General features: G+C 37.8%; 1 protein-coding gene across 2 annotated transcripts in view; it reads left to right on the top strand.

The window, feature by feature from the left end:
- The window catches only part of DIAPH3 (diaphanous related formin 3), a 512,938-nt gene that overhangs the window by 366,608 nt on the left and 118,617 nt on the right, over window positions 1-27,713 (top strand). For both annotated transcript variants that reach the window (XM_044249843.1, XM_044249842.1), the window contains 2 exons: window positions 12,356-12,451; window positions 12,936-12,995. In XM_044249843.1, the coding sequence (XP_044105778.1) occupies window positions 12,356-12,451; window positions 12,936-12,995 (156 nt within the window). The remainder of the gene's footprint in view (window positions 1-12,355; window positions 12,452-12,935; window positions 12,996-27,713) is intronic.

Below are 27,713 nucleotides of genomic sequence, written 5' to 3'. Positions count from 1 at the left end.
AGTCACCCCGGCTTGACACCTTCACACTATGCCAACTTTAATCATGGTGAAGTACAATTTTGATTATTTCACACCTTTCAAAACCATTCTATGGCAGTTCTTCAGCCTTGAATCCCAGCTCCCTGGACCTCTCTTCCCTACCTTTTCTCCCCCTCTTCCTGTGTTCACCATATGTTGCTGTCAGCACTTGACTGTTGGGGCCCCTCTGGACACCACTCAGCATCCAGCGATGCTTGCCAAAAGTGGCCCCTCATGGCCTTAAGTCCATTTATCCCAGCTTCTCCTGAAAGAAATTCCTGTGAAATTACTACTGTCCCCTAGTTTACCTTCCTTTTTTTTTTTTAAATTCAGTGTATTGAATTAAACATTTTCATTTTCTGTATCTGAAATCATTCTATTCTTTGTACAAAACTTGGAGAAACAAAGCCATTGAAAAATACTTTTCAAAATTCCTCACTCGTATAGTGAGAAAATATTAAGAAAATATGAAAATAATCTAGAAAATGTTAAAATGAGTCTAAAACATATCCTAACATATTTTCATCAGAGAGTAAGCAATTGCCAAATGTAAACACTGCCAGGCTAATTTCTCAGAGTGAAGTGAAGCTCTTGGGGTATAGCAAGTGAAGCTTCTACTCAGAAGTAGTGATGTTAGGCCATGTAATTAACCTTTTGCTGTCTGGGTTACTGTGTGATTAAAGGGTCATGGATGTTCGCTGGGTGTGAGTCACATCTTGTTAAATGCCATTGTCATTTTGCATCTACATATATATTTAAATAGATACATTATCTTTCCCTTGACATTCTATGTTTTTGCAACTGAAGGCATCTGTTCAGGATCCTCGTCCCTACACAATACACGAGGATAACTTTGGCGACATTATTTTTTTAAACCAGAGTCAATGCTGGTTTTTAAATTTTGCCTTCTTTAGTAATTGCTAGAATAGGTCACCGTGAACAAGCTAATCAGAGTTGGCACTTGAGTACTTACATGGGAGACATTTTAAAACACATTTAACGCTGGGAGAATGATTTAGTAATGCGTTTCTCAGCACCATGTGCTAGAGTAATAGCTAAGCAAGAAGTCTGAAAATATCCTCTGTTTTATACCTGATATCTGTGAGTGGTCATAGAAAGGTGTATATCCAGTGTCCTTATTGGTAAAATAAGTGATTGACTTTTTTTCTCTTGGTATATTTTGGAGGTAGTCCATATGAACAATTTAAATATGCTTTGGGGTACCTGGGTGGTTCAATCAGTTAAGTGTCTGCCTTTGGCTCAGGTTGTGATCCCGGGGTCCTGGGATCGAGCCCCAAATTGGGCTCTCTGCTTGGCAGGGAGCCCTGTTTGGGCTCCCTACTCAGTGGGGAGCCTGCTTCTCACACTCCCTTTCTCCCTGCTTATGCTCTCTCTCTCAAATAAATAAAATCTTTTTTTAAAAAGATTTTATTTATTTATTTGAGAGAGAGACAGTGAGAGAGAGCATGAGCAAGGGGAAGGTCAGAGGGAGAAGCAGACTCCCTGTGGAGCTGGGAGCCCAATGCAGGACTCAATCCCCAAATTCCGGGATCATGAACTGAGCCGAAGGCAGTCATCCAACCAACTGAGCCACCCAGGCGTCCTTCAAATAAATAAAATCTTTAAAATAAATATATACCTTTCATTATTTTTTCATCTCTCAGTATATTTTAACTATATAATATCATACTTTATCTAGTCTGTCTCTTGCTGATGGGCATTTAGGTTGTTTCCAATCTTCTAATACTATAAGCAATGTTATAATAAGCATGCTTGTACATAATAATATCTTGCACATGTGAGTTATAGGTAGGATAATTTTCTTAGAAAAAAATTATTTCAAGTGGTATGTGCAATTTTTTTCTGATAGATTGCTAAATTGCATTCTTAAGAGCTTGTATTAGCTTATATTTAGACCAACGTGAGGATAACCTATACCAATTATCCTCATTTTTTATTGCCATGCTGATGAGTGAAAGATGATCTCTCACTGATGGATTTAGAATAGCCTTAATTATGAATGAGTTTGAGTATGATATCCTCTGAACAAAAGCCTTGCTTATTTATTTTAATGGTGGGTTTCCTGAACATACCATTTGCCTGCTTTTTTTTTTTTTTAATTGATTTTTTTTTTCTGAGTCATAATTTCTTTATCTCAAGAAAACCAGTCTTAAGGAATACCTGTGTTCTAAATTTTTCTCTAGTTTCTCCTTTTATTGTTTGTGTAAACTTTGTTCTTAATATTTTTTTTAATTTGCAGACATTTAGTGTAGTAAAATCTGTATGACATTTGGGTATTTAGACTTTTCACAAGATCTTCCCATTCCAGAAATAATGAAAAATATACTTTTACATGCTATCTGCTGTACTTTCACAATTTAATTTTTTTAATGTTGAAATGTTTTATCAACTTGGAATTTATGTTGGAGTAAGTAGCAGAATGGGAGCCAGATAAAACATTGTCACCATAGTGGTTATTGAACATTTTCTTATTCTCTACTGATTTGAAATGCCACATTTATCATAAGTCATGAATTAAATTTTTGTATGTATTGGATATGAATCCCCAAGGGCACTATATGTTACACATTATTTTCCAAGCTTATTTGACCACAGAACCAGCCTCCCTTCAACAACAACAACAACACACACGCACACACACACACACACAAAGTTCCTCATAGGACTAGCATTCTGTGGTACACACTTTGGGAAACTCTTTCTTATTGAAAATTTTGATATAGAATGTGTATTTTATAATAGCCCAGCTAAGTTTTTGCTGTATTATTTTGTAATAATGGTTAATGAAATTTCATTCATTGATTTTATGGTCACTTGTAAATCTTGTGCCTTAAGTATGCTGACATTCCAAAAATCGTGTGCCCTTTTTATTTGAAAGGAGAAGTAAGTGAGCGCACACTTAACTTACTTTCCTGTAATTTTGCCATTTGTTTACATTAGCTTTAAAAATGAAAGAGCTCTAATAAAAGATTTCAGAAGAAGATAGATTGGATATCTTCATGAGTTGAACTAAATGACTATGATACTGAAATCATTTTCTTACATCAGAATCTAAATTATAAGAATTAGGAAGTTAAAAATTAATAACAATGCAATATGATTTGTTACAATATATTTATATTGCCTTTTTTGCCTGGTTGTTTATGTAATTAAAATAGTATCATACTTTATGCATGACATCCAATATGGTTTTCTTTTTTTTTTTTTTTTTTTTTGGAGACTGAAGAGTTTGTATGAGAAAAATAGTTATTTTACAAATACATTTTTAACCTTACCTTATTTATGACATGAAATTATTTAGATTCTGATTTGCATACAATGTAGTAAATAGTATAATAATCATGGTTTATACATTCAAATGTACCTGTGAAATATGTTTTACACAAGCATTGAAAATACAGCCTATATTTTACCCACAGCAACTATACAAATGGCCCCATAGTCTGTGCTCAAGAGTTATAAGGTGACCGTCACAGATCCAGGCATATTCAAGATAACAAGAAGTAAGTAGTAGCATGTGATTGCAGACAGAGTTATGTCACAGCTCCAGAAGATATTCAAGATTGTAAGCAGAACTAAAGAGATTATCAACTATTCTATTTTTTTAAAAAAAGAAAGAAAGAAAGGAGGAAGAAAACAATAAAAACTTATTCCTTTGTAAGAGATTCTATTTTTTTAACTTACAACAGGAAATATGTTGAGTTCAATTTGTACAAATAATGAATAGTAGAGAAAAATAGGTTACAATATTGTGTTTTTTTTTAAATGAAATTCTACTTATGGTTGAGCCACTTACAGTATAAAAGAAAACCATTCTAATTATCATTTTATCAGTTAAATCCCAATGAAAATTGGCTCTCCAACTCCCTTGCCTCAAATTTTCAGTTTCACATCTAGATTAAGACAAGTTCAAAGACTTTAAGTTATTCCTGTCTTTTTGCTGTCTGGTTTAAGTCGTATTTTGAGCTTTGTTCTAGGTTAAAGACTGAACTGGGTTACCAAGTAAAGCAGATACAATCTGGTTCCCAGAAGGTCTATAACCAGCAGCATAGAAAAATAATTCATGTAATTTTGTAAGGGCAACTGTCACTGTTTCCTTTAGAAAGAGTTGGGTTAAACTGTGAGCCTATGAGATTTATGCATCAGCTGCACACTTCTGTCACTTCTTGGGAGGAACTGAGCTTTTTTTCTTCTCTAGCCCCACTCCCAGTGTGGTATCAGTTAATGAAGATCTGTAGCAAAAAGGGGAGCTCTCAAAGTGCATGCACAGTAAACATGATGGAAAGCAGAGACTGAAAACACTCATTTCTCCCTGAAATCCCCTTTACATGTTAGTTTGCCTTGTGGCTCACCCTCAGTGTTCTTGTCACTCACCACACATATCTCCCTAAGTGAGCTCACGCTCTGCTCTGTCAACAACCACAACAGAAATCAACTGAGACGAAGCTCTTGCTATGTGCCAAGCTCCCTGCTGAGCACTGCACACCATGCACGTCTTTAAATCTTCCAGTAACCTCGTGAGGGCAGGTTCTATTCTTATTTCCACATTAAATTTGAGGAGAAAGAAAATGAGGGTTAGTAAGGTTCAATAAATTGCCCAGAGTCACACTAGTGGCTAATTAGAAAGCCAGTATTTCAGTCCAAGTCGTTTGAATTCAAAACGTGGGTTCTCTACCTTTTTGCTATGCTTACATTCTTTCTGTAGCTTCAGGTACAACCGCTATGCTTCTAAGTTAAAGCTGTTAGTGGAACCGCCTCGCTTCCCTCTTGCATTAAACCTGGGAAACCATCAGCCTCTGAACACCTTTTATCACCTACAGTTGGATGTGTCCTGAACATCTCAACACATCCAAACGTGGATTCCTCTCTAGGCTCAGCCCCCTTCTGCCACCAAACAAGAATGTTCCAGTACTTGGTGAAGGATATCGGTACATACCTAGTTAGCCACACTGGGTACCTGGAAATCTGCCTCAGGTTTATTTTTTAATACTCCCATCCGTGCCCACCAAGATTTTTCTGTTCATTTTCTTTCACATTTGCACCACCGTCCATCTCTTACTTGGGCCCTGTGATCCTGTTTTGCCAAGATTTAAATCCTCAGACCTGCTCTCCCCTTATTTTCCTTGCCCTTCATCTTGTCTCTCCCCAGAGTGTTCTTTCTAAAACAGGAATTTGACCATGTTATGTCCTAGGTTGAAATAATTTGATGGCTTGCTTAAAGGTAAACCCCAAATTCCTGTGCCTTACTCAGCTGCCCCTCCCTGTGCCCTCGGCTCCTCTCAGCTCTGCCCCACAGGCATTCTGCTCTCCACTCCCATACACACCTGGGTCTCCCAAGTGTTTCTTGACCCTCCACCTGTTCTGTGAGCTTGAGCAGGGCCTTCCTTCTCTAGGCATCTGTGACAGACAGAAAGCTCTTTTTTAAGTCTTAGGTACCAGGAGGCCTTCTGGGACTGCTGCCCCTTCTCCCTGCCCCATACCAGCTATCCTTCCTGGTCTGGAGAGCTCCGTCACACAGCTCACCATGTTGTGTTGTATCATTTGTTACCTCTCCTCTTCCCCTTATCAGAGGAAAGCACAAGAAGGTCAAATAATAACTTCTTTCATCTCTACTTACCTGGTCATCTTTTTCTGTCATGAGATCTTTCATTGTCCTTATCTTATCAACATAATGACTGCCAATTCCTAAATGAAATATGTTAAGCTCCTAGCGTGATAAAATATATTTTCCCTCTTTCCTCTCAACTTCCTTCCATTTCTTCCTACTTGCCAGAGGCAGCCAATTTTAATTCTTGGGATTTTTTTTTCCCCGTATTTATTTCCCTCTTCTCTATTTGTTGATGATGTGCTTAGACTACTGTTATTTAATTTTATGCATTAACGCATTCCTGAGAAGTGAAGATTTTCTTCTCTTTTGTTTTCTCCCCACCTCGTACTCCCCTTGTATACCCCTTCTCCTCCACCCCTGCTGTCCTCACATTACTATTATCGCAAATGATAGTCCAAAAAAATGGTGTTTATAATATCACAACTGTGGAAATATTCCTTACCGCTTCAGTTAGTGTTCCATGATTATTTCCTGTTAGACAACAATGTCATTTCTAGGTTTATATGAACAATTTCTTTAATTTGTTCAGTATTTGTGTACACCTGTTCCAATTTTATCTGGACTCTCGGGTCTGTGAAATTAACAGCAGTCATTTGTGCAAATGGCTCAATACAAGAGGTTTGCTCTTAGTTCCTTGGCCATGGTTCCCACCTACAATCCAGCTTTCTCCCATAAGTTCTGAACTGGCTGCTCTGGGCCTGGGACACAAGTGTCATCCTGAGAAATATTTTTGCCACTTTGCTGTTTTGTCCCCTCACCTCTCCTGGATCCCATATTTGTTTCTTTTTCTTACCACCTTATCTTTTTTGCCCAAGCACACCTTCTAGTAGCTTTCTAAGGACGAGTGCTCATAAACTTACATGTTCATTTTCTGTCCTCTTCTTAGAGGCAGTGTAACGATTTCCTCATCGGAAATCATTTCTCTTCAGAATTTGAAATCCATATCTTGTTTTCTTGGGCTCAGTGTGGCTTTTGAGAAATCCATTTCCATTCTGATTCTCTACTTTGTGGTGCAACCTATTTGGTTTGTTTTTAACATTCTTGAGCCTTTTACATCTTCTCTGTATCTGTAATTATCTGTACTTTCCGTGTTGTGCCTTGGCTTGGGAAAAGTAGAACAGAGGGAAGAATATACCTTTTCATGTCCTGCCTTATCTTTTTTCTCCTCCTGGTTCTCAAGATGGCCTCTCCTGATTCAGTCATATGCACTTCCAGAGGACCATATAAGGCAAGAATAAAGCCAACCCTTGTATTCCTAGGACCTTTCCCAGGGTCTGGCCCACAGTGCCGAATGAGTATCTTTTGTAATATAGAAATGACTTCTGAAAATATCATCAAAATTTTTGTCTGAATTTGAGACCAGAATTTCCAGCTTACTTTCAGAAGTTACCAGAAGGTCCCTGCTAGCACCTTACACTCATGTGTCCAACAAGAAGCTCATTATCTTCAACATTTGTTACCCATCAAACTGGATATTATTTTAAAACATTTTCATATTTTCAGTCATAGGCCCCTGAGACCTCAGACTTGTCTAACTCCTCAGTAGGCTACCCTCTGCTTGTCTGCATGTCCCATTGATTCCACTTTAGGGATATCTCCTCCTCAGCTCTCTCTCCTCCATTTCCCTTGACACTGTATGATTTTTGTAAATACCATTTACTAATTAAACAAGGTGATGTGTTATTCTGATATAGCAAAGCTTTGACTATTATAGTTTGTCTATTGATTTAAAAGAGTTCCTAGAAAGAGAGAGGGTATAAATATTTTTGATATGAACTGACTTGTAGTTGGAGATGTTGAATTCCAGTCTACAATTTAAAAATACCTAATTTTTATTTCTCTTCGGAGAGGAATAATGTATTAAAGTGATGTAAATTTGAATTATTAAGTTTGTATTAGAATCATGTAAATATAAATCATTTCTATGCTTGACTCTAGCTCACTTTTGTTTTTATTCATATCTTTCGCTTTTGTACCTGCTACTCCTTCTGCCAGGGATGCTATTCTCTCCCTCGTCTTTGCCATGACTAAATACTGCTAATTTGTCAGGTCGTAATTCACTAGGAAACCTTGTTTCTCCAGTACTTCGTATGGATTCCCTCCCATACCTTTCACACTCTTCTGCTTCTTGAGAGCAGAAAACATTATTAATTATTATTAATCCTTGGGCCCTAGGGAATTTTAGTGCCTAATAGTGTCCTGGCATGTAGTAGGCCCTCCATAAACATATGATGAATTATTATAATCTAAATGTAGTTTTAATATTTGGAATAACGCCTCCATTTTGTCTTTATCTTACACATTGGATTATTTAGAGACTATTTCAAGGACCTATTTCTGATAGGCACTTCTGATCAGTTTCCCTTAGAAATGACAGTAATCAAAGACATAATAAAATACACTTAAAGTTAGTTAAAATCAGTTAATTTATATTATATCTAAAACAACACTTGAAACCTAATCAAATATTTCATAAATTTCCTGTAGTCTGCCATGGAGTTCGTTTATGAATTTATTTTTCTACATTTTTATATCACTTGGCAATTTACCAAGTGCTCTCATTTGTATTTTCTCATTGGATCCTCTCATAAACCCTAGACAGATATTCTTTCTATTAGACTTCTCAGGAGCCATTATGTAACGAGTCCCGAGTCACATAGGTAGTTGGTCAAGAACTCAGACTAGCATGAATGTCTTCTTACTTCCATAATATATTCTTCCCATTGGGAATAATATGTTCTTCATTGGGAATGAAGGCCCAGAAAAGCCATCAGCTCTGGGGAACAAGAGCACAGAGGTTCCCGCTGGACACGGAAGGATGGGAGAGAAAAGGTGTGTGAAGAAAGTTGCCTTCAGCTGAAGAACAGGTTGTGAAATTGAAAGAGATAAGATTGGAAACACAATTGGAATCAAGTGTAGGGGCAAGTGAAAGAGTTGGAACTTTGTATTGTAGGAGGTGAGAGATAGTGAAAATTCGTGACTGGCAGACTGAAGATCGTGGCTCTGTTTTTGAGCTGACCTGTGCTGTATGGAATGAATTCGAATTTGGGATTAACTGGATGCAGTGTGACTCCTGGCAACTCATGTGAGATTTCAGGTGAAAAGTAATTCAATTCTGGACAGTGAGCTTAAAGTTCAGTCAGAAAAGGAAACAATCGATCAATTCTTGAGATATTGGAGTGTGTGCACGAACAAGGTTTGGCACCTGAATGGTTGTGTGAGACAAGGGAAGAGGAAGAAACGGCGCTGCACTGTTTACAGTGGTGGTGGGAATGTGCTCCCACCACTTCCCAGGCCCCCTTCCCACCTGTGACCTGTATTTTCCTGCATAATTACTCCTACCCATTGGCCATATTGGTGCCTCACTTGTTATTTAGTCAACATTTATTAATGAACACTTTCTGTGTAATACTGGCATTTTGCTAGGTATTAAGGTTAAACAAAAGCCATAATCTCTGTCCTCAGTGAACTCAGTCTGGTGGCAGAAACTGTCAAGTAAATTATATTGTAAAGGGTTTATTGCCACGGCTACCACATGCCATTAAGACATAGAGGGGCACCTGGTTCAGGTCACATACGTCAGGGAAGGATTCCCATTTCTGTCTTAGAGGAGGAATTAGCTTGGCAAAGAAAAGGGAAGGATGTTCTGTGTAAAGAAGGCAGCATGTTCAAGAGCATGAAATGGAGAACATGAGACAGGGGCATAAGTTGTTTAGTGAGCCTAAGTATGTCAGCAACTATTTCCTGAGAACAATGGAATTAACCTACCTAATGGTAAGATAATTATCATATTCAAGTAACTTAATATTTGCAAAATACAGTTATGTAATATCCAGTCCATTTTAAAATTTCCCCAATTTTCCCAACAATATCATTTATATGATACAGTCCAAGAGCTAATCAAAGACTGTGCATTACATTTGGTTGTCCTTATCTCTTGAATCTCCCTCAGTCTCCCTAACCTCTTCTTTCTTTCCTTCCTTACTTGTTTTTCATAACTGATAGTCTTTCAGAACCCACACCAGTCACTTTACAGAATGTTCCTCACTTTGGGTTCCCTTTTTTTGGGGGGTGGTTAAGATTTTATTGATTTATTAGAGAGAGAGAGAGAGATCATGAGCAGGAGGGAGGGGTAAAGGGAAAAAGCCCAAGGTGGGACTTGATACCAGGACACTGGGATCATGACCTGAGCTGAAGGCAGATGCGTAACTGACTGAGCCACCCAGTCACCCCTCACTTTGGATTTTATTATAGTTTCCTCACATTTAGATTTAGGATAAATATTTTTGTGCCAAGTACTACATAGGTTGAGTCCGTCTCAGGGCACCCTTTCAGAAGGCATTATTGTCAGTGTCTACCATTACTGTCACATTTGATGTCAGCTTTGATTATTTAGGTAAGGTGACATCTGCCAGATTTCTCCAAATCCTGTTCCCTGACAGCCTTATATCCAATAGTTTCTGCACCCATTACTGATTTCTGCCTCAATCAGTTCTTACTATGTGAATTATAATGTAGTAAATTTTATGTTTCCCCCATATCTTTGACACCTGTTAGTTGACATTCTTCTGTAAAGAACTTTCCCTTACTCCATATTTATTTTTAAATTTTTAGTATCAGTATGGATGCATAAGTGTTTTTCCCCCGAATGTGTAATAATCCATCCCCATTATTACTCATTTAGTGCTCAAATCACCCTAAATTTGGCCAAGACTGTCCTTCATTGTGGCCCCCTCTGTCCTTCTGACCCATCCCTGCTTGTCTGTGAGCACTTCCTAATTTTCTGGTACATTAATACATTCCTGGCTTTTTTCCCACTTTCTTGGTCTCTGCCCCATAATCAATTATTTCTCTAAGTATTCTGGTTTGCATTAGTAATAGTATTTAGAAACCAGGATCTGGAGACCAGGCGTGTTCATTGCTGCCACAGAGTCATTACTTTTGGATTATTTTGGAAAGTTAGACAAAGTGTTTTTTGGTTTGTTTGGTTTTTTTTTGTTTGTTTGTTTGTTTTTTTAAACCTTGAGCCTGTATGATACTTGTAAATGCGACCCAACACTTCATGGTTCTTGCTCTCCTCCTATTCTATATTAGTATTTCCTTTCCTACAGTGAGTTTACCCATCTGCTTAGTCTTGTAATACACACAAAATGGGTTCAGAATCACTATGTCAATACCATTACCAATAGTAAACTTACTAAGAGAAGTCCACATTTTCTTTGTAGTCCTTTGATTTTAGTTTTGGTTTTGTGTTTATTCCCCCCCCCTTAAAGTGTATGTCATTAATCTCATGCTTGCTTTCTTAAAGCTTTAGATTTTTAAAATGTTGTCTTTTACTAATGAGATATATCCCTTCAATTTTGAATATCTGGCATAACTTGCAGTTCTTTTTTTTTTTTTTTAAAGTTAAGTTTGAGTGTAAATTTTCAAAGATATCTAGTTACTAATTAAGGTGTCTGAAATTTTTAATGTATTTTAATTAAAATAACCATCAAGGCACTTTAGAATTAAATTTATCTGTAAATTAACCTTCAGATATTCTACCTGTCACCCAGCTTTTTTTTAAATTACACCTACAAAGTTTAGTACTTTTCTAAAAATATGAGATAGAACCAGATGGAAAGAGGCCAATATATATTTATATTTATATATCTGCTTATAAACTGTTAATGAATTTGTTATCTGTACTCTCCTGCATTTATTTGTCATCTGTTTCCAATCAAGGGATTGCATTGCAGTAAAAAGAAATAAGAAAACCAGAGGAAAATAGTTTTCTATTACATCAGATGTAACTATACCAGCCATACAATTGGATAGAGAATCCTACAAATAACCTCTTCCTGAGGGACGAAAAAAGTGTATTTCCTTGAATTTGGACTTGGATCAGTAGTTTCTTTGAAGCTTCCCCCTGCCACTTCCTTTGAATAATATTTAACACTGACAACTATAGATAATTATGGATATTACAAGATAATCTGTTCTTTGGAGAGAGGATTGGCTCTATAACTACAGCCTCCATTAGTAGATACAGAATATCAATTTAATCATAATTGGGTGACAAATACTTTAGGTATTTGAGAGCCTCTTTTGGTTTATTTTTCATTACAGAAGACACACTTTTCATACATTCTATGAGAGTTTGTAGTCATTGTTCTGTGTCGCCTAAAGTCAGACAATTATCTTCTGATATAAAAAATCAGTTGTTATTCACAGTTGTTGCATGTTCACAGTAGTTAACCTGGAAATACAATTTCGTGCAAAAAGTTTAGGCAACAGAGTCTTGGTAACAGCAACAAAACATTCTCAGACACCTGGTCGATTTTAGAATAGAAGCTGATGCTTTGAAAATAATCCATTTCTACGAGGGAAACGTGATTTATGATAACCTGGGACACAGATATGCCTAGAACCGCATTCTATTTAAAGTTATTGGGCCGCCAGACTATAAAAGCAGTCCTGTGATGTGAATCAGTGGAACCCGGTCCTCTTTAGTGGATGGCAACACAGGCACTAATGAGGCCAATTTCATTAAAAGATACTTGATTTATGAGAGAGTTGAAGTCCTATCTTATTTTGAAATTGCTGGTTTCGCCCTGGCGTCTGATCTTTCTTCCCCCTAACCATCACCATCTCCAGTTTCTGTGTATGCTCTGACATTGCTATGGTAACCCTGAGGGCTGACGGAATTCCCTGCATCTCTTTTCACAGAGGGTGATGAGACAGGAGTGATGGATAGTCTGCTGGAGGCTCTGCAGTCGGGGGCTGCCTTCCGCGACCGAAGAAAAAGGACACCAAAGCCAAAAGGTGAACATTATACTTATTTCATGTTACTTTCTAGGGAACTATCATAAAGAACAACTTTTTTTTTTTTTTTTTTCCTTTTAATTCTTTTCAAGTCATGTGTCAAGAATGTAGTGCTCTGGGCAACAACTCTTCAGAAGTTTCATGAGTTTGCTTAATCCTTCCCTTGCAATGACAAATGTTAGGGAAGCATTCCAGTTGGGTGGTGGCAGTAGCACATTAACAAACCAAAGCACTGAACCTAGAAAATCCTGATTAGTGTGACAAGTCTCATCTAAAGAACCATATGCACCTTATCCCTGTGGAGTTTACAATAGCATAGTTAAATGGAAAGCAAAAGTCATAACATCATTGCTTCAAGTATTTCAGGGTATTGAAGCATTGCTTTGGGTCCAGACATATTTAACCTTTGAAAACTGTCTAATACTGCTAACATTTCTTGAGATGAACAGACCTCTGTATTAATTTTTTCTCTCTCTCTCAACAGATATTCGGCAAAGCCTCAGTCCCATGTCTCAGAGGCCTGTTCTGAAAGTTTGTAACCATGGTAATAAACCGTATTCATAAATTGCACATTCTTCTTATCTACTTTTATCCTGTTGATCTATTATTTTAATAGGCTGCTGTGAAGGTTCTCAAGTTCAAATATAACTATAGGAGTAGGAATGTGCGGATGTGCCTGTTGCCCTGAGATTGTATATTCATAATATTCCATGCTTACGATATGGCCTGGAGGTAGTATCTTAAGTTCTTCTTTGAGGTCTCAGATGAATTTTCCAATTTTTTATTATTCGAAATTATCTCAGACATTTTTGATCAGTGTTGCCCAGGGTGTCCTTTCAGAAACAGTTTGCTCTCGAAGTAATATTTTACATAGTGGATTTGCCTTACATCAAGATACAATTTGAAATATTAAATCTTAAACTATTTTACTCTACCATATTTGCCAGTATAGTTTGAAATACTGTGACCAGCATTTTGGCAAAATCATTAATACAGGTGAGTTTCATGTGCTCTTTTTGTGGAAGAACGTACTAGATTTACGAAAAAGGTGAGTAACTGAGTTTCTGATGTTTATCTGAGATTGACTGCTTTCAAAAGTCCCTAAGCAGCACCTGCACACCCACCTGAATGGAGCCCTCCTCTCTTCAAGGTGCCAATTCCTGCTGACTGAGTTTTATTTACATTGGTTTCCTTTCTCTCATTGTTATGTGTTATGGGGTTCTGCTTACCTTCCAAGGTCATAAGCAAATTTATCAATTACGTTGTCATTTATTCAGAGAGATTGTCATCAAAACTTGCCAGATTTATAAATGGAAAAATACTTGACAGATTTTCCTTCCAGGGTTGTTATAGATACGGAGGAGTTAAGTTCTGGAAGTGTTAATGTGTGGCTAAATACAGACATTTGTGTCAAATTTCTAGGGTAGCCTAGAAAAAACTAGGAAGTGAATAAGAAAAAAAGTACTTGTGGGTAATTAATCTTAATAGATGGGTAGATGTTTATTGCTCAAGGTGAAATGTTTAAATTGGTCTTTCTAGTCTTTTCAGCAGTTTGTTTTTGTTCTTGTTTGGCCTTTCCCTACTCTAACAGCAGAAAAGAGGAACTGTAGTATGTTACAGATACTCATTGTGGATAATTAAGTACTTCCTAACTTTGGGTTTATGATTTGGAGTCATTGCGACATAGTAAATAATGGCAAATGTCTAGAGAATAGAGCTATCCTTGACCCTAGAGATTATTTTGTTTTGTAGATGAATAAATGGAAATTCAGAGAAGCCTCAAACCCTCCCAAGAGTGCAGAGCTAGTTAGTGAAACAAATATGACCATAATGCAGTTCTGATTCCCATCACGTTTCTTTTTTTGATTACATGTGGGTATTTTGAATTATTTTTTATTAATAACAAAATATGTAAGATAATGCAGTCCCCATTGTGTGTCATTAAAGATCCACAGCCAAAACCATGATCATGAAGTGATTATAATGGCATACATATATCCCTCCTATGCTTAATTTAAAATGTGTTTTAGTTATTATGTAGAGGAAGATTATTTAAGGTAATTTTGTGCACTGGCCTTGGGAAACCCAGTCTTTTCTAACCGTAATGTCAGTGAAGTGTCCGGGCCACAAAAGCTCATCTATAATTACTTAGAAATTGTGGTGTTTTGGTCCATTGCATAAAAGCAGATGAACCTTGCATTTCTGTTTTTACTCAGGTTGACATGTACTATCTGAAGTTATAAGGCTATTGTGATAATTAAACTCATAGGTTATACAGCAAGCCAAAGTAGATATATCATAAAGGTCAAATTCTTTTCTAATATAAATGTAGTGGATTAAAGTGTTTTTTAACACTTACTTTCTATCAATATTTCTGTTGTGTTTTCTTTTCATATATCTAACCAAGTGGGGAAAAATCCAAATGACCAGTTAATCTTTAAGAACTCTGTATGTAAAGATAGATTTATTAGACTAGATATTGAAAAGTACAGAATTTAAGGAAAATATTGTCACTGAAACAAGGATCATGATTATTATCAGGAAAAATGATATTTCAGAGTATGTTGTAATCTTGCTATTTCTAAAAACTGCTTTTTGTTTTGAAAATGCTAACCCTACAACTCAACTAAACTATGTGAATTAAATGTAAGTTGAGCCTATTTTACTTTTTAATCTGCTTTCATGTACTTAAACTAATGTCTGACATTTCCTATATGCTTGTAGTGGTTCATATTATCTCATAAGCCTTCTTTCTGAAGACATAGATCTTCTACAATTATTTTAAACTTGCTTGTATTCTAAGTAAAATAATATTTTTAAGCATGAATAATAATCTAATGTCTACTGAGTTATTTGGCTTACTAAATACCAAGCACCATACAGAATTTTTTTACATATCATCCTGTATCTTCACAATAATCCTATCAGATAGTCAATATCTTTATCTCCATTTCGTTGTTGAAAATAACTAAAGATTAAAGAGGTCTGGTAATTTGCTTATGGTCCTGTGCCAAGTTTTGAACCTGAGCTGACTCTGATTCCAAGTTCTTAATCTTTCTGCCATGTTGTACTCTGAATACATGGCTTGAATCAGCATCTCTTCCTTTCACATTCTTGGGCTATAAGCAATCTAGGTTCCTTTTTCCCCTCTTCTTGACGTAAGGGTGACGGACTGAGAAAGACCCTTTCAGAGGTTTTCTAGCCTGTAGTGTATCTTGTCTCCTGTTCCCAGATTTAACTGCTAGGTAGCAGTCTTTTCCAAGAATATACTATCTTCTGGATTATAACCACTTTTTATTTCTGTTAATATACTTAGTATTAGGGACATCTGGGTGGGCTCAGTTGGTTAAGTATCTGCCTTTGGCTCGGGTCATGATCCTAGGGTCCTGGGATCAAGTTGCACAAATGTCAGGGCTCCGTGCTCAGCGGGGAGCCTGCCTCTCCCCCGCTTATTCTCTCTCTCTCTCTCTCTGACAAATAAATATATAAAAACTTAAAAAAAAATAAACTCTGTATTAAAACATATATATTAATTTTAGCCAACTTATACTCTGTTACAGAGACTATGGATTATATAGATTATAAGTACAGATTTAGATTATACCTAAAGATAAAAATGCAGTAGCAGACATAGATCATTTTTTATTTCAGAATTAAAAGATCCTGGTAGAGTATCCTCTGAGACCTTGCAGCTAAAATATCCCAGGATATTTTTTGGCAAAAGATGACCTCAAGCATTCTAACTGCTATGGCCCTCAGAAGCATGGAAATTCTACATGCTAAGTAATCCAGCCCTTGTTCTGTGTTCCAAACCTGTGCCAAAAAGACTTTGGTTAAAACCATTAATTGTTTTATCCTTTTTTTGCCTTTGATAGCCTCAGCAGAAATTAAATGCCCAGTATTTTTCCTCATTAAACCTTTATTCATTCATTCATTTAGCAAAAATTATTAAGCACTTGCTAGGCACTTACAGAGATAGTCCCTAAGCATTCATCATCTAGTTTGGACAGATGAGTAACAATTCCCATACATTTGGTTAATGCCGGGATAGAGGCAACACATAAAGCTTTGGGAGTACCTATAGATGCGGAAGACCAATCCAGACCTTATGAGGACAATCCAGACTTGACTTCTAGAAGGGCCTGGAATCCAGGCTGAGTTTTGAAGGATGAGTAGAAATGAGGACAAAAGCCCAAGGGCAAGTATGGGCCAGGAAAGAGCAATAGGTGTGTGCACTTTCTCAGAGGTTCTCCAGTGAACCCCAATCTATAAAACTATATATTCTAATAACCCCAATAGCTTTCCCATTTTGCAGTAGTCATTTTCTATTAACTATTCAATGTCTGCCCCACTACTGGTGAGTCCCATCAGGGTAGGGACAAGGGAATAAAAGATGCCCGACTTACATAGTGCTGTAACCTCAGCACTCGCTCCGTTGGTACCTGACACACGGATGTTTAGTAAGAATGTATTGAATGAACAGACATGTTTATGTTTAGGTTTGAATGGAACAATTAATGTACTATATTGAGCAAAATCAGGTCACTGGATGTCACCCAAATAAGTGGGATTTAATATGCTAATTGCTAAAGCTCCAGCTGTGAACACTGTTAACCCCTTTCTCATCTCCTCCCTAAAATGTTATCTGTCATGGGAAGGAGCTATTTGATCATCAGTGGTCTGTGCTTCAAAAGGTGTTGTATCAAATAGGGAGGATGCGGTTCGAACTTGATTGGATTATTCACTCCTTAGAAGTGGAGAGTTGCTTATTAATTAGATTTCTTTCCCTTGCTTAATCAAGCAGAGTTTAACAACAGTAAATAAAACAAAGGAAAGCTTCTGCTAATGAGTACAGGGCATTATCTTGTGTCTTTCCACAGTGCATTCCAAATCTGAAGATTTTCTGTAGTCTGTGGAAAATAGTAAGAGTTCCTTTTAAGTTAAGATAATCAAAGTATTTATTAATGCTTTTTTATCAAGATCGTACCATATCTGGTTGTTAGTGAATCAAATGGTCTGGTTAAAAATGAAGGACCAGATAGGAAAGAAGTATATGGAAAGTCTGATGCATGGCCAAGAAATTGGACTGTTGAGGTTTTTGAGCAGGAAAATAACAGGTCTGAGCAGGTTTTCTTGGAACTGAAGTGACAAATGTAGGAGAGAAGAAAGACTCAAAAGGACTTCATAGCCACCCTAGATGCCAACACCGACCGGCCGGCCACAAGGGATGGCGAGTGAATCAAAGAGCTTTTTAAGGTTTGAGGGAAGAAGCCAGGTCCAGAGCTGTGAGTTAAGAGACCCCCACAGAGAACTGCTAATGCTACTTAAGCTAATGAGCTCTCTAAAGAAAAATATTTAAATCTAGAGGATGGCAAATCAAGGAATACACCTCAGGGGTGGACACAGGTGGGTAACGAAGTGAGCAAGAGGCAAAAGAGAGATGAAGAAATCGGAAAGATTGCATGATAGTCGAGCCAACATTATGAAGGGGGAAAGGAGACTTTCAAGGACTTGGTTTCCTCATTTTCTGTCTTTTGTTGTTTGCTTCCCTGTTTCTACAACGCAGTGGTATACCGCTGAGTTGCTAGCGCATTTCAGGATACATTATTTCCTACTCTCTTCCAGGACATCTCTTCTTCACACAGTGGAGATGCTGTAAAGTGTTCCCAACAAAGGTTTCACAAATAGGAACGGTGTTGGTGTAGCCACACCTTGTGGTACATCTGCCTGCGATTTGATTGCATCTTCATTAGAAGGTTCTCTTTTCATTAAGTAGTACAGTGTGGTTTTTTTCTCAGTTAAATGGATATAGAGTAATCAGAAAGAATTCTATAAACTATATGCAATTAAAGTCCCTAATGATAAAACTATTTAACTGTGACAAAATAAGATAAAACATAATCAAAATTTTAGGCAAACAAGTATTACACATTTTTAGTGAACATCCATAACCTAAACAAAATCTTGCTATATTATCTTTACACTAAATCAATTCTTAATAGCCTTAATTTGGATTTGATTATCTATTTTTACTCTTCTACTTATATGTGGAGCTTTGAGAGATTTTTATAGAAATAAGATTGTATTGCCGCCAGGCACAGCTGCTCTGCTACTCGAAGATTTGAAGTCAGAATTAAATGTGAAGCTAGTTCGATATCTTTGAATTAGCATATTTCTCACGAAATAAGGGAGGCAACACAAGACAGGCTTCATTGTGGATCTCTCCAAACTTCACACATAACCACCCTGCCCTCCCTAATCCACTCAGTCGTGGGTCCTCTTTATTTCTTGACCTGCCTTCCTCCAAACAACAAGAATTTGTCTTGAGGCAGAATTATGAAATTAGTAAGGTTTTCAGTATTGTCTACTGAACACTAGCTGCCTTAAGGCTTGTTTGAAAACAATGAGGACAACACCAAGCCACTCCTTGTCTAGAAAACCGTATCTATCAAAGCAAATGTTGACAACTACCATTTTTTATTTCTTTGAACTGTATCCTAATTCAAAGTAGAAAAAAGCCTAGGAAATAATAAAGTAAAATTATATGATTTTGCCAAATGTCATTGGCTCATGTTTTTGAGAATATTTTTTGTTCTCTTTCTGATGAACTTCTGCTGCTAAATACCTGAGAAAGAAAGGGAGCTATTAAAATACTAATTGTTTTTGACACCCTTACACTGGAGCTTTCAAGCAGAATCAAATGCTACCTATAACTGTCAAAAAAGACTTAAATATTTTTTTAAGGAGATTTTTCTAGGCCAGGAGTGTAAAACAATTTGGGTGATTTCACATTTTATTCAAATATCAGTCTCTCCTATTTACTATGTAGTCAAGCAAAAGGAAGCATGGACTCAGCAGGGCTCCTGCCTAGGTAAGGATGCCCTGTGGGCAGAAGGGAAAGGCCTTTCTAATTTATAGTCAAGGCAGGGACAACCTTCTGGCTTAGTGAGTATCATATACACTCTTAAGCATGAACAGGTTAAAAAAAATCCTCAAGCAGTGAGGACTTGAAGTTGTTTTAAAAAGACATTTATGCAAGAAATAGCAAATGCCTTTCACTTAATGAGCATTCACAAATGTATGCTGAAGGCTGGAACTAAATTGAGTGAAAAGGGATAAAAGACTACTGCATAAGGAAAGGAATGTCCTTGACTTCCCTGAAATAGTTGTTATGATTAATATGTCTTTTGTTCTGTTTGTGTGCCGTAGTGGACTATAATTACATGATCTTTCAAAATTTCTGGCCCACTCTAAATTTCTCCCTTTCCTCGTAATACAAGCTCAGAAGGAGTTTGTGGAGAGATTTTAGAAGCTCCTAGAACTTGGTCCTTTTGTTTTATATTTTGTGATTGGGCATATTTTCTTTCCTGGTGACAGGATCTCTTGATTTAATCAATTTTCACCCCACCACCCACCAGAAAGATGAAAGAAGAATTTTTTATTTTGTTTTTTGATTACTGGCTTTTGTGTTGTTTGATTACTTTTCTCTTTTTCCGCACGTTATATTTTTACATGTATAACCTTAAAATGGAGCCACTTGTACTGTCACTTTGTCACTTGAGAACTAAAGTTGCATTGACATAATCACAAATGTGGAAAACATGTCAAATGGTTGGCAGATCTACAGTTTTAATGACAAATAAATTGTTTAAGATAAACGGTTTCAATTCAGTGAAATGGTGCTACTGGGAAGCTTCTCCCAGGATACCGGGAGGAGAAGGCATCATTTGTGCCTGGGACAGCCATTAGTCTTACTGGGTCTTCTGGGCCAGGTGGTGTACAGGGCTCTTCTGGGCTATGCAGCTTGGAAGGAGCAGGCAAGGGAAAGAGGAGCCTGGGAAAAAGCCATCAGCAAAGCCACAGGCTTCAGGGAGGCCAGGCAAATAACGATGGGGGAGCACCTAGACACAGATTGGCTGGCGAACACGGGTGCCGTTGTTCACCTCAGGAAGAGCAATTTCTATAGAATAATAGAAACTGAAGCCAGACGTCATTGGATGGAGGAGGGTAGGCTTCTCTTCCTAAATTGCCTAGGTGTAAAAGAAGAAAAACAAGAGAAATAGCAGGACCCAGAGCGAGTCGTGGTGTAACGAGTTAAGTTATGTCTCTTTGCCTTTTACGTGCCCTTGGCTTTACTGTCTCTGTGTTCTGGAGGGGAGGGATGAATATGTACTGGGGCCGTGGATAGTGAGGTTCTTAGGAGATGGCATGGGGGAGCACAGGTGTGGATAACCTGGACAGTGAAAAGGAAGGATATACAGAGAGAAGGGGATGCAAACACTGAGTAAGGGGGAATCTGAAGGTCTTACCTGGTGACATCTGTTTTCCCTGAGAACTAAGATAAAAGGTCTCCCCCTGAAAGTCTGAGTAGAAAGAGCGGCAAGGGTGATGGAGAAGGACCCATGGCATGTGTCCTGCGTCGACTGCGAGAGGTAACTCTTCAGGGAGACAAAACCATGTTTGCATCAATCCCGCTGAAAAGGGAGACAATTATGTAATGATAGTCTGTAAAGTCTGGGGAGGAGAAAAGTGGTCGGGGTGCTTCCCAGGCCCTGTGACAAAGGGCACTTGGTTTCCCGATAACCTAAAGGTTCTAAAAGTTTCCCTCCAGATGTAAGCATAGTGCTCAGCGTGATGGAAGGCCGTCTGAGCGTGCTTCAGAACACCAGTCAAGCAGAATCCTCCCATATTTTTAAGATGGTAAGATATTCGTACTTTAAAATAGTGTGGTGGTTATTTAGGGAAGTAATGGAGACTCTGGTGGGTCATGTTACACGATGTGTGTTTCAGCATTGTTGGGGTGCTGAGTTACGTATGAGGCAGGCGTTCTAACAGGGATGGAGGATGGTGACCCTCGCGTAGCTGGTATCCCTCCCAGCGTGTGTCCACTATATTACATATCTGAGATCCTCTCCTATGAGAACAACACTTGGTGCTCCCCTAGTTATTGCTAAGGTACCATTAGAATTATTTTTATATTTTATCGGTCCTCATTAAATGTCAGTTTGGAATAGGCAAATACAGAAACCATTTCTCAAGACGGTTGTATTAAAAATAAATCGTTTGCAAAGTGCCTGCCGCACACAGAGTAGCTACCTTAAAAGAGAGCAGTAGTTATTCTTATTCACTGATTATTTGTGAAAGCATAAAACTAGCCAGATTTTTGAATTTTGTTTCTAGAAACCTTAAAGGATCTAGCCAAGCAGTTTGACCTTGAAAGAGAGCATGGTATCAGGCTTGGGATTTGGAGACAGACAGGTCTTGGTTTGACTTCTTGACTTGCTAAAAGGGTGACAATAGCAGGTTATTTAACTTTTGAATGTCCTCCTCCTCAGTTGTAAAATAGAGAAATTACACGTTTCATAAACTATTAGGACAATTAGGACGATTTAGTAAAAGTATGGGAAAGTACTCTGCTGCAGTATCTGGACTGAGTAGATGTTCAATAACTTCAATGTTAGTTCCTCTTCGTTCTTTCCCCTTCTCCACCTACCTTCTGCAGGTGGAGATGCATTTGTCACTAGAGAGTCATTATAAATTTATGAGTAAAGTGACAGTAGTGTGCAGAACGGGTGTACTAATTAGAGATTGAAATTAATTTCTTTTCTATGAATAGTTCCTATATTGCACTTAAAGTGCATTGATTGGTATGAACTGGTTTAGAGGGGGGAAAAGGGAAAACTTAAAAGACTATAGAGATTTTTAGTTTTAAAATAGAATAGTGAAGATGTTTTAACCCCTTTGTCCCCTTGGGAGTCACCACAGAGGCACTAAGAGAAAGAGTAATAAAAACCAATCTCCAGTCCTCTGAAACCAAGACATCTTTCACCTGGAACAACGTATGACAGTGGAGAAGAACATGGTGCCGGGAGAGAAAGCTGGAATGCAGGTGTATTCATTTCCAAGGCCCCCATGACAAATTACCACAAACTGGGGAGCGGGCAGGTGGGGGCGCTTAAAGTAACAGAAAATTGTTCTGTCACAAATCTGGAGGCTAGAAGTCTGAAGGTGTTGGCCAGGTTGGTTCTGTCTGGAGGCTCTGGAGGAGAATCTGTCCTCTTTCTCCTCACTGCTTCTGCTGGTAGCCTGCCGTCTCTGGTGGTCATTGGCCTGCAAGCTGGGTTACTCAAATCTCTGCCTCCGTGTTCACAGCGCCTTCTCCCTGTCTATCTGTCTCTTCACATAGTCTTCTTAGAAGGACATTAATCTTTTGGTTAGAGTCATGCTAATCAAGTTTGAGCTCATCTTAATTCGATTATATCTGCAAAAGTCACATTCACAGATACCAGGAGTTAGGACTTCAACATAAATTTGGGGTGACACAATTCAACCCTCCAAAATAGGTACCCCAATGAGAAACAGAATGATCTACTCCTCACAGCTCCACATGAGGGTTCAGGAACCACAGATGGGAGGAAGGAGGCATAGAGCTGAAAATGCAAGTATTAGGGAGCTGTTCCGCCTCCAGCTAGGCACAGTGGCTCCAAATCCAGACTTGTAACCCCTATGCTGTGCTTACCCTGCCACCCCCCCAGCCCCCGGCCCCAGCCTTTCCCCCGTACCTCCAGGAGATAAAAAGTATGCTGTCTGGAAAAATTGTGCTAGAAACTCTAGAATTAGAATACAAGCCAGAGCTGAGGTACTCCACCAAAAACAGGGATTATGTAAACATAGAGGAAGGTTTTGGAGAGAAAAGGGGAGAAATGAATGACAAAGTCTTCTTCTGACCCCAACCCACCACCTAGTCTTTAATACACAGGAGCGAAGCTTATATTTTAAGTAGATGTCTGAATTTTCTTCTGTAGATAATGAACAGCCCAGAGAAAAGGCTTTCAGATAATGGCATTTCGGCTCCTGTCTCTCAAAAAACGCTAGCTTCCTGCAAGAACATGCCATGGAAAAGCTTGCTAGTTAACCTATTCACTCATTCCAAGTGTTTAGTCTTAAATATTAATTTACGTCCAGGAGTCATCAGCTGACATTTGAGGAAAATATTCAACATGAAAAAAGAAGGGAAAAAAAAACAAAATGAAGAAACTCTTAGTAGACAGAGAATATGTAGGGAATAGCATCAATTAATCTATATTAAATCATAATAATGTATATATCATCCTCTTCTTTTTATCATTGAAATATAAAAAAGGTATGTATAAAAAAGATTTAAAAACAAAAAGAACTTTCAAGTATGAAAAATATAGTAGCAGAAAGAAAATAGTACATATTTGGAGAAACATAAACATAGGAAGTTCTAGGGGAAGATCATGAGGGAAATGTAGAACTTAAAGATAATCTGATCCATTTGGCTATGTGTACAATTGTATTAGTGTGTACAATTGTATTAGTGTATACAGTTGTATTTGTATAATTGTATATTTGTGTACAATTTTATCATAAAACTTTGGGGACAATTAAGGGTAGGATGGTAACCGCTAAGAAAGAAAAAAGAGCCGATTTTTTTTTTTTTAATTAATTTATTTGACAGAGAGAGAGGCAGCGAGAGAGGGAACACAAGCAAGGGGAGTAGGAGAGGGAGAAGCGGGCTTCCTGCCAAGGAGGGAGCCTGATGCGGGGCTCCATCCCAGGACCTTGGGATCATTACCTGAGAGGAAGGCAGACGTTTAACGACTGAGCCACCCAGGTGCCGCAAAAGAAGAGCCAAATTTTACTCCAGGGGGAAATAGGGATATATAATTATAGTATACTACTTGAATTTGATATAACCTTGTGAGCAATTTTACAGTCCTAATAATATAAACTCTGTAGTAGCCAGACTCCCAAGATGGCCCCAATGATTACTGCCTCCTGGTGTTTGTAACCTTATGTAATCTGTACCACCTCCACAAACGTTTTCCAGGGTTAGTCTGTAACCATCTGAATACAGCAGAACTGATAGTATGTCATGTCTAAGATTAGGTTATGAAAGATAGTCTTGGTTGCTCTGTCTTCCTCCCTCCCTCTTCATTCTGGGGGAAGCCAGGTTGTGAGCAGCCCTTTTGAGACAACCGAGCTGTTAAGAAGTTAAGCTTTGGTCTATCATACTAGGAAATCAGTAAATAATGTCTAAAACTGACTACTCAGGAGATAGCAAGAGAAACATGAATAAGGCAGAGTCCAAGACAAGGAATTGCTGTTTTATTGGAAGCCTTTTGCATTTCTTTGGAAAATAACCATTAACCTTAAAGAAAATTAAAGTTAGAAATATTAAAGGTCTTAACTTTTAATTGCCTGCAATGGGGCAGGCAATCGAGATAGGAAGTCCTCTCCAAGAGTATCTTAGTTTGTTCCCATTAAAATACAGACAGAAGCCAAATCTCTTCTTTCATTCATTAGTTACTTAATACACTTTTCTCCTAAAAAATGCTGACTGCATTTGTATTTTTCCTTTTTTCCTTTTCCCTCCTCCAATACAGTGCGTGAACCTAAAGGAAACGTCTGTCTGTCCTAGCTCTCAGCTTTTCATTTTTATGTGATCCAGAGTTGAAAGTGCATTTCTAGAGTCACGGGGTATGATGAAGAGTCAATAGTATACTGCCTCTAGCTCAAGACAGTGAGTGTGCTTCTCCACATAAAATGGATACTCTCCCCTGCCATTTTGTGTGTGTTCTGGAGATAACATTGGCCAGCCATCTTGTAGCACATCTCTGAATCTTCTTTCCCTTGTAATTCTTAATGTGAGAGAAAACGGTGATGGAAATGAGTAATCCAGAAAATCAAGTACTACTCTAGTTTGTTTTTTAGAGCAAAGGTAGCCTTCCAGGGTGTGTAAGAAGAGCCTGAGGGCTAACCTAGACCTACTGAGTCTGTAGAAAGCAAGAGAGTGGGATGAGATCAGTATTTTGAAACTATAGCATTGGTTACAATCACTAGATCTTTGTATATAAGTGTCTTCAGCCATTACGCTGGAACTATTTGTGCTTTGGAGGGAAACGTTGGTCTCACTACCTGTTATGTAGTCGAGGTAAAAAGATAAATATTTTTTACTTTAAAAGGGTCTATAAATTTATTGAAGAAAGCACTGACGTGCATTAGGAAAGCTGCATGTCCCATTGATTCCCAAGTAAATTAGAAATTATTAGCATTAGCCATGATGTACATTATTGTGATGTGACAGCATTTGGCTTAAACAGTTTCACCATTTATTACCACTGATATTAGAATAAATGATAATGATCATTAAGTGCTATGTACATCATCATTTAACTAATCATGCTTGCAATCTCCTTCTATTAGTCAAACCTCCTTTGGTTAATTAGTCAGAAGAGCTGTCTAATCCCGATTTCTAGAGGAATAATGAAATAAGGGAATATTGAAATATAGTAAAAAAAAAAAAGTGCGTCACCATTTACATCATATATCAATTTTATTTACCTTCACCTAGTCCATTGTAACAGTCTCAAGGTTAAAAGATTCCAGCTTTTTTTTTATTTGAAATATGATGATTAGGCTTGTTAAATTATATGTACATACTTTTCCCATTAAAACACTTATGCAGCAGAAAAGTGCAACTGTGATATGCAAATAAAAACAAAATCTTCATTTACCAACATACCCATATTGGAAGATGAACCAATAAATACTGTTTAGATTTAGCATTAAAAATGTTAATAGCATCTTATATTTTAGGCCTGACAAGCCAGTAACTCAATCCAGAACTTCAAGGCTACAAATGTAAGATACAACTAAGAAACTTTTATCATCAGTCCTTTTATTACTTCTTATTAATACAGTTAGCCTCAGGAGTTCTTAAGCTGATGTTTGATAAACCATGCAGTAGGTTTTATTTAATTCAAAGTGTATTTTATCACTGGATAAAAACACCCCATATTTTCATGTCTTTCTCTTAATATTCCCCATGGCCCAAAGGAGAAGAAAAAAGAGAAAAGGATCTTTTAAAATTCATTGTGATCTGCCATCAGGCAACTACTTAATCATGATGATGATGGGCTACCTTTAAATGAGCAAATACCAATGAAGGAAGCCTGGGGTGTGTCCAGAGATCCCCTTGACAGTCTCGCAGGCAGAGGAAGGCGTCACCAGCAGCTCCTGGGTCCTGGGCTGCCCTGGCCACCCCATGGCGATAGCTTCGCCTCTACCAGGGATTCGGGTCGTCTTCACTTCTTAGACACTGTTTGCTCCTCGCTTGCTGGAAACCAGACATGGCCCATTCCTCTCTGTCCTGTTAACCTCTTCAGTCACTGATTCCCATTCACTGCTTTCCTCTAAACATAAAAAGACACAACTTGCTCAGGATGAGAAATAAAGATTCACTCATGCAATGAGGTAAGGAAAGTTAGTAAGTCTGGGTGCTATGTTGTTGAAATTTTTCCTAGAAATGAACTCTGTGTTTCCTCCATATTTGTTTTAAAGTCAGCAGAAGGGAGGGTTTTGAGAATAATTCTTTAAAAATTTTTCTTTGGTAATGAACTGTTATATCCTGCTCATATGCTATCCTTGTGGTGGTGTCTGTGGCCCGGCCCCCATGCCTATCTGTGCTGAAAAGTGTAACTGATTTTTTCTCATTCTAGGCCCATATGGTTCATCACATGTTCCTCCTCTAAACAGATCTCCACCCCTCTCTAGAAGCTCTTTGTCATTTTGCTCTAAGGTCTTCTTTAACCCTGTTACTATCCTCTTTTCTACAAACACCAAACACTATTTCTACTTCGAAAATCAGGAACAAAATCCTATAAATGTACAAATTCATGCCTCAGCGAAGCTTTCTCTGTTTACTTAAGTATGTGGTGTTAAGTATAGAGCTGAATGGGAAGGTTTTATTTTATTTTGTTTGAATTTTCTTGATACTCTTTTGCTTCTTCCCTCATTTTAAATGTAAACTTTGTGTGAAAGAGTCACATAAATAGAAGGAAGTACCCAGTTCCCAAACATGTGGCTTGATGAAGGTGCATAAAGTGAACTTACTATGTAACCAACACACAGATCAACAAAGGATATTGTTAGAAACAGGGAGCATCTCTTGCTCCTGTTCATAACCTCATATCCCACACGTACCCTCACTGTGACAGCATCAACTGATCTTGTTTTGTTCTTTTTATAAATTGTATGGTATGCTTTGTGTCCACGTTGTGTGAATTTGTGATTTGTTCATTCTTGTTATTTTGTACTCCACTCTAATTATACTGTATTTTTCCCCCTTTGTAGAGATTTCTGTTATTTCTTGATTTTCGCTTCTACAAAATAGTTCTAAGAACATTCTCATGTGTGTCCTTGGGCTCTGTCAGGTGTCCACCTAGGAGGGCAATTG

The sequence above is a fragment of the Neovison vison genome, chromosome 5 (genome assembly GCF_020171115.1).
Source record: "Neovison vison isolate M4711 chromosome 5, ASM_NN_V1, whole genome shotgun sequence".
Classification (NCBI taxonomy): domain Eukaryota; kingdom Metazoa; phylum Chordata; class Mammalia; order Carnivora; family Mustelidae; genus Neogale; species Neogale vison.
The sequence above is the reverse complement of the archived record's forward strand: the minus strand, read 5'-3'. Positions and strand labels throughout refer to the sequence as shown.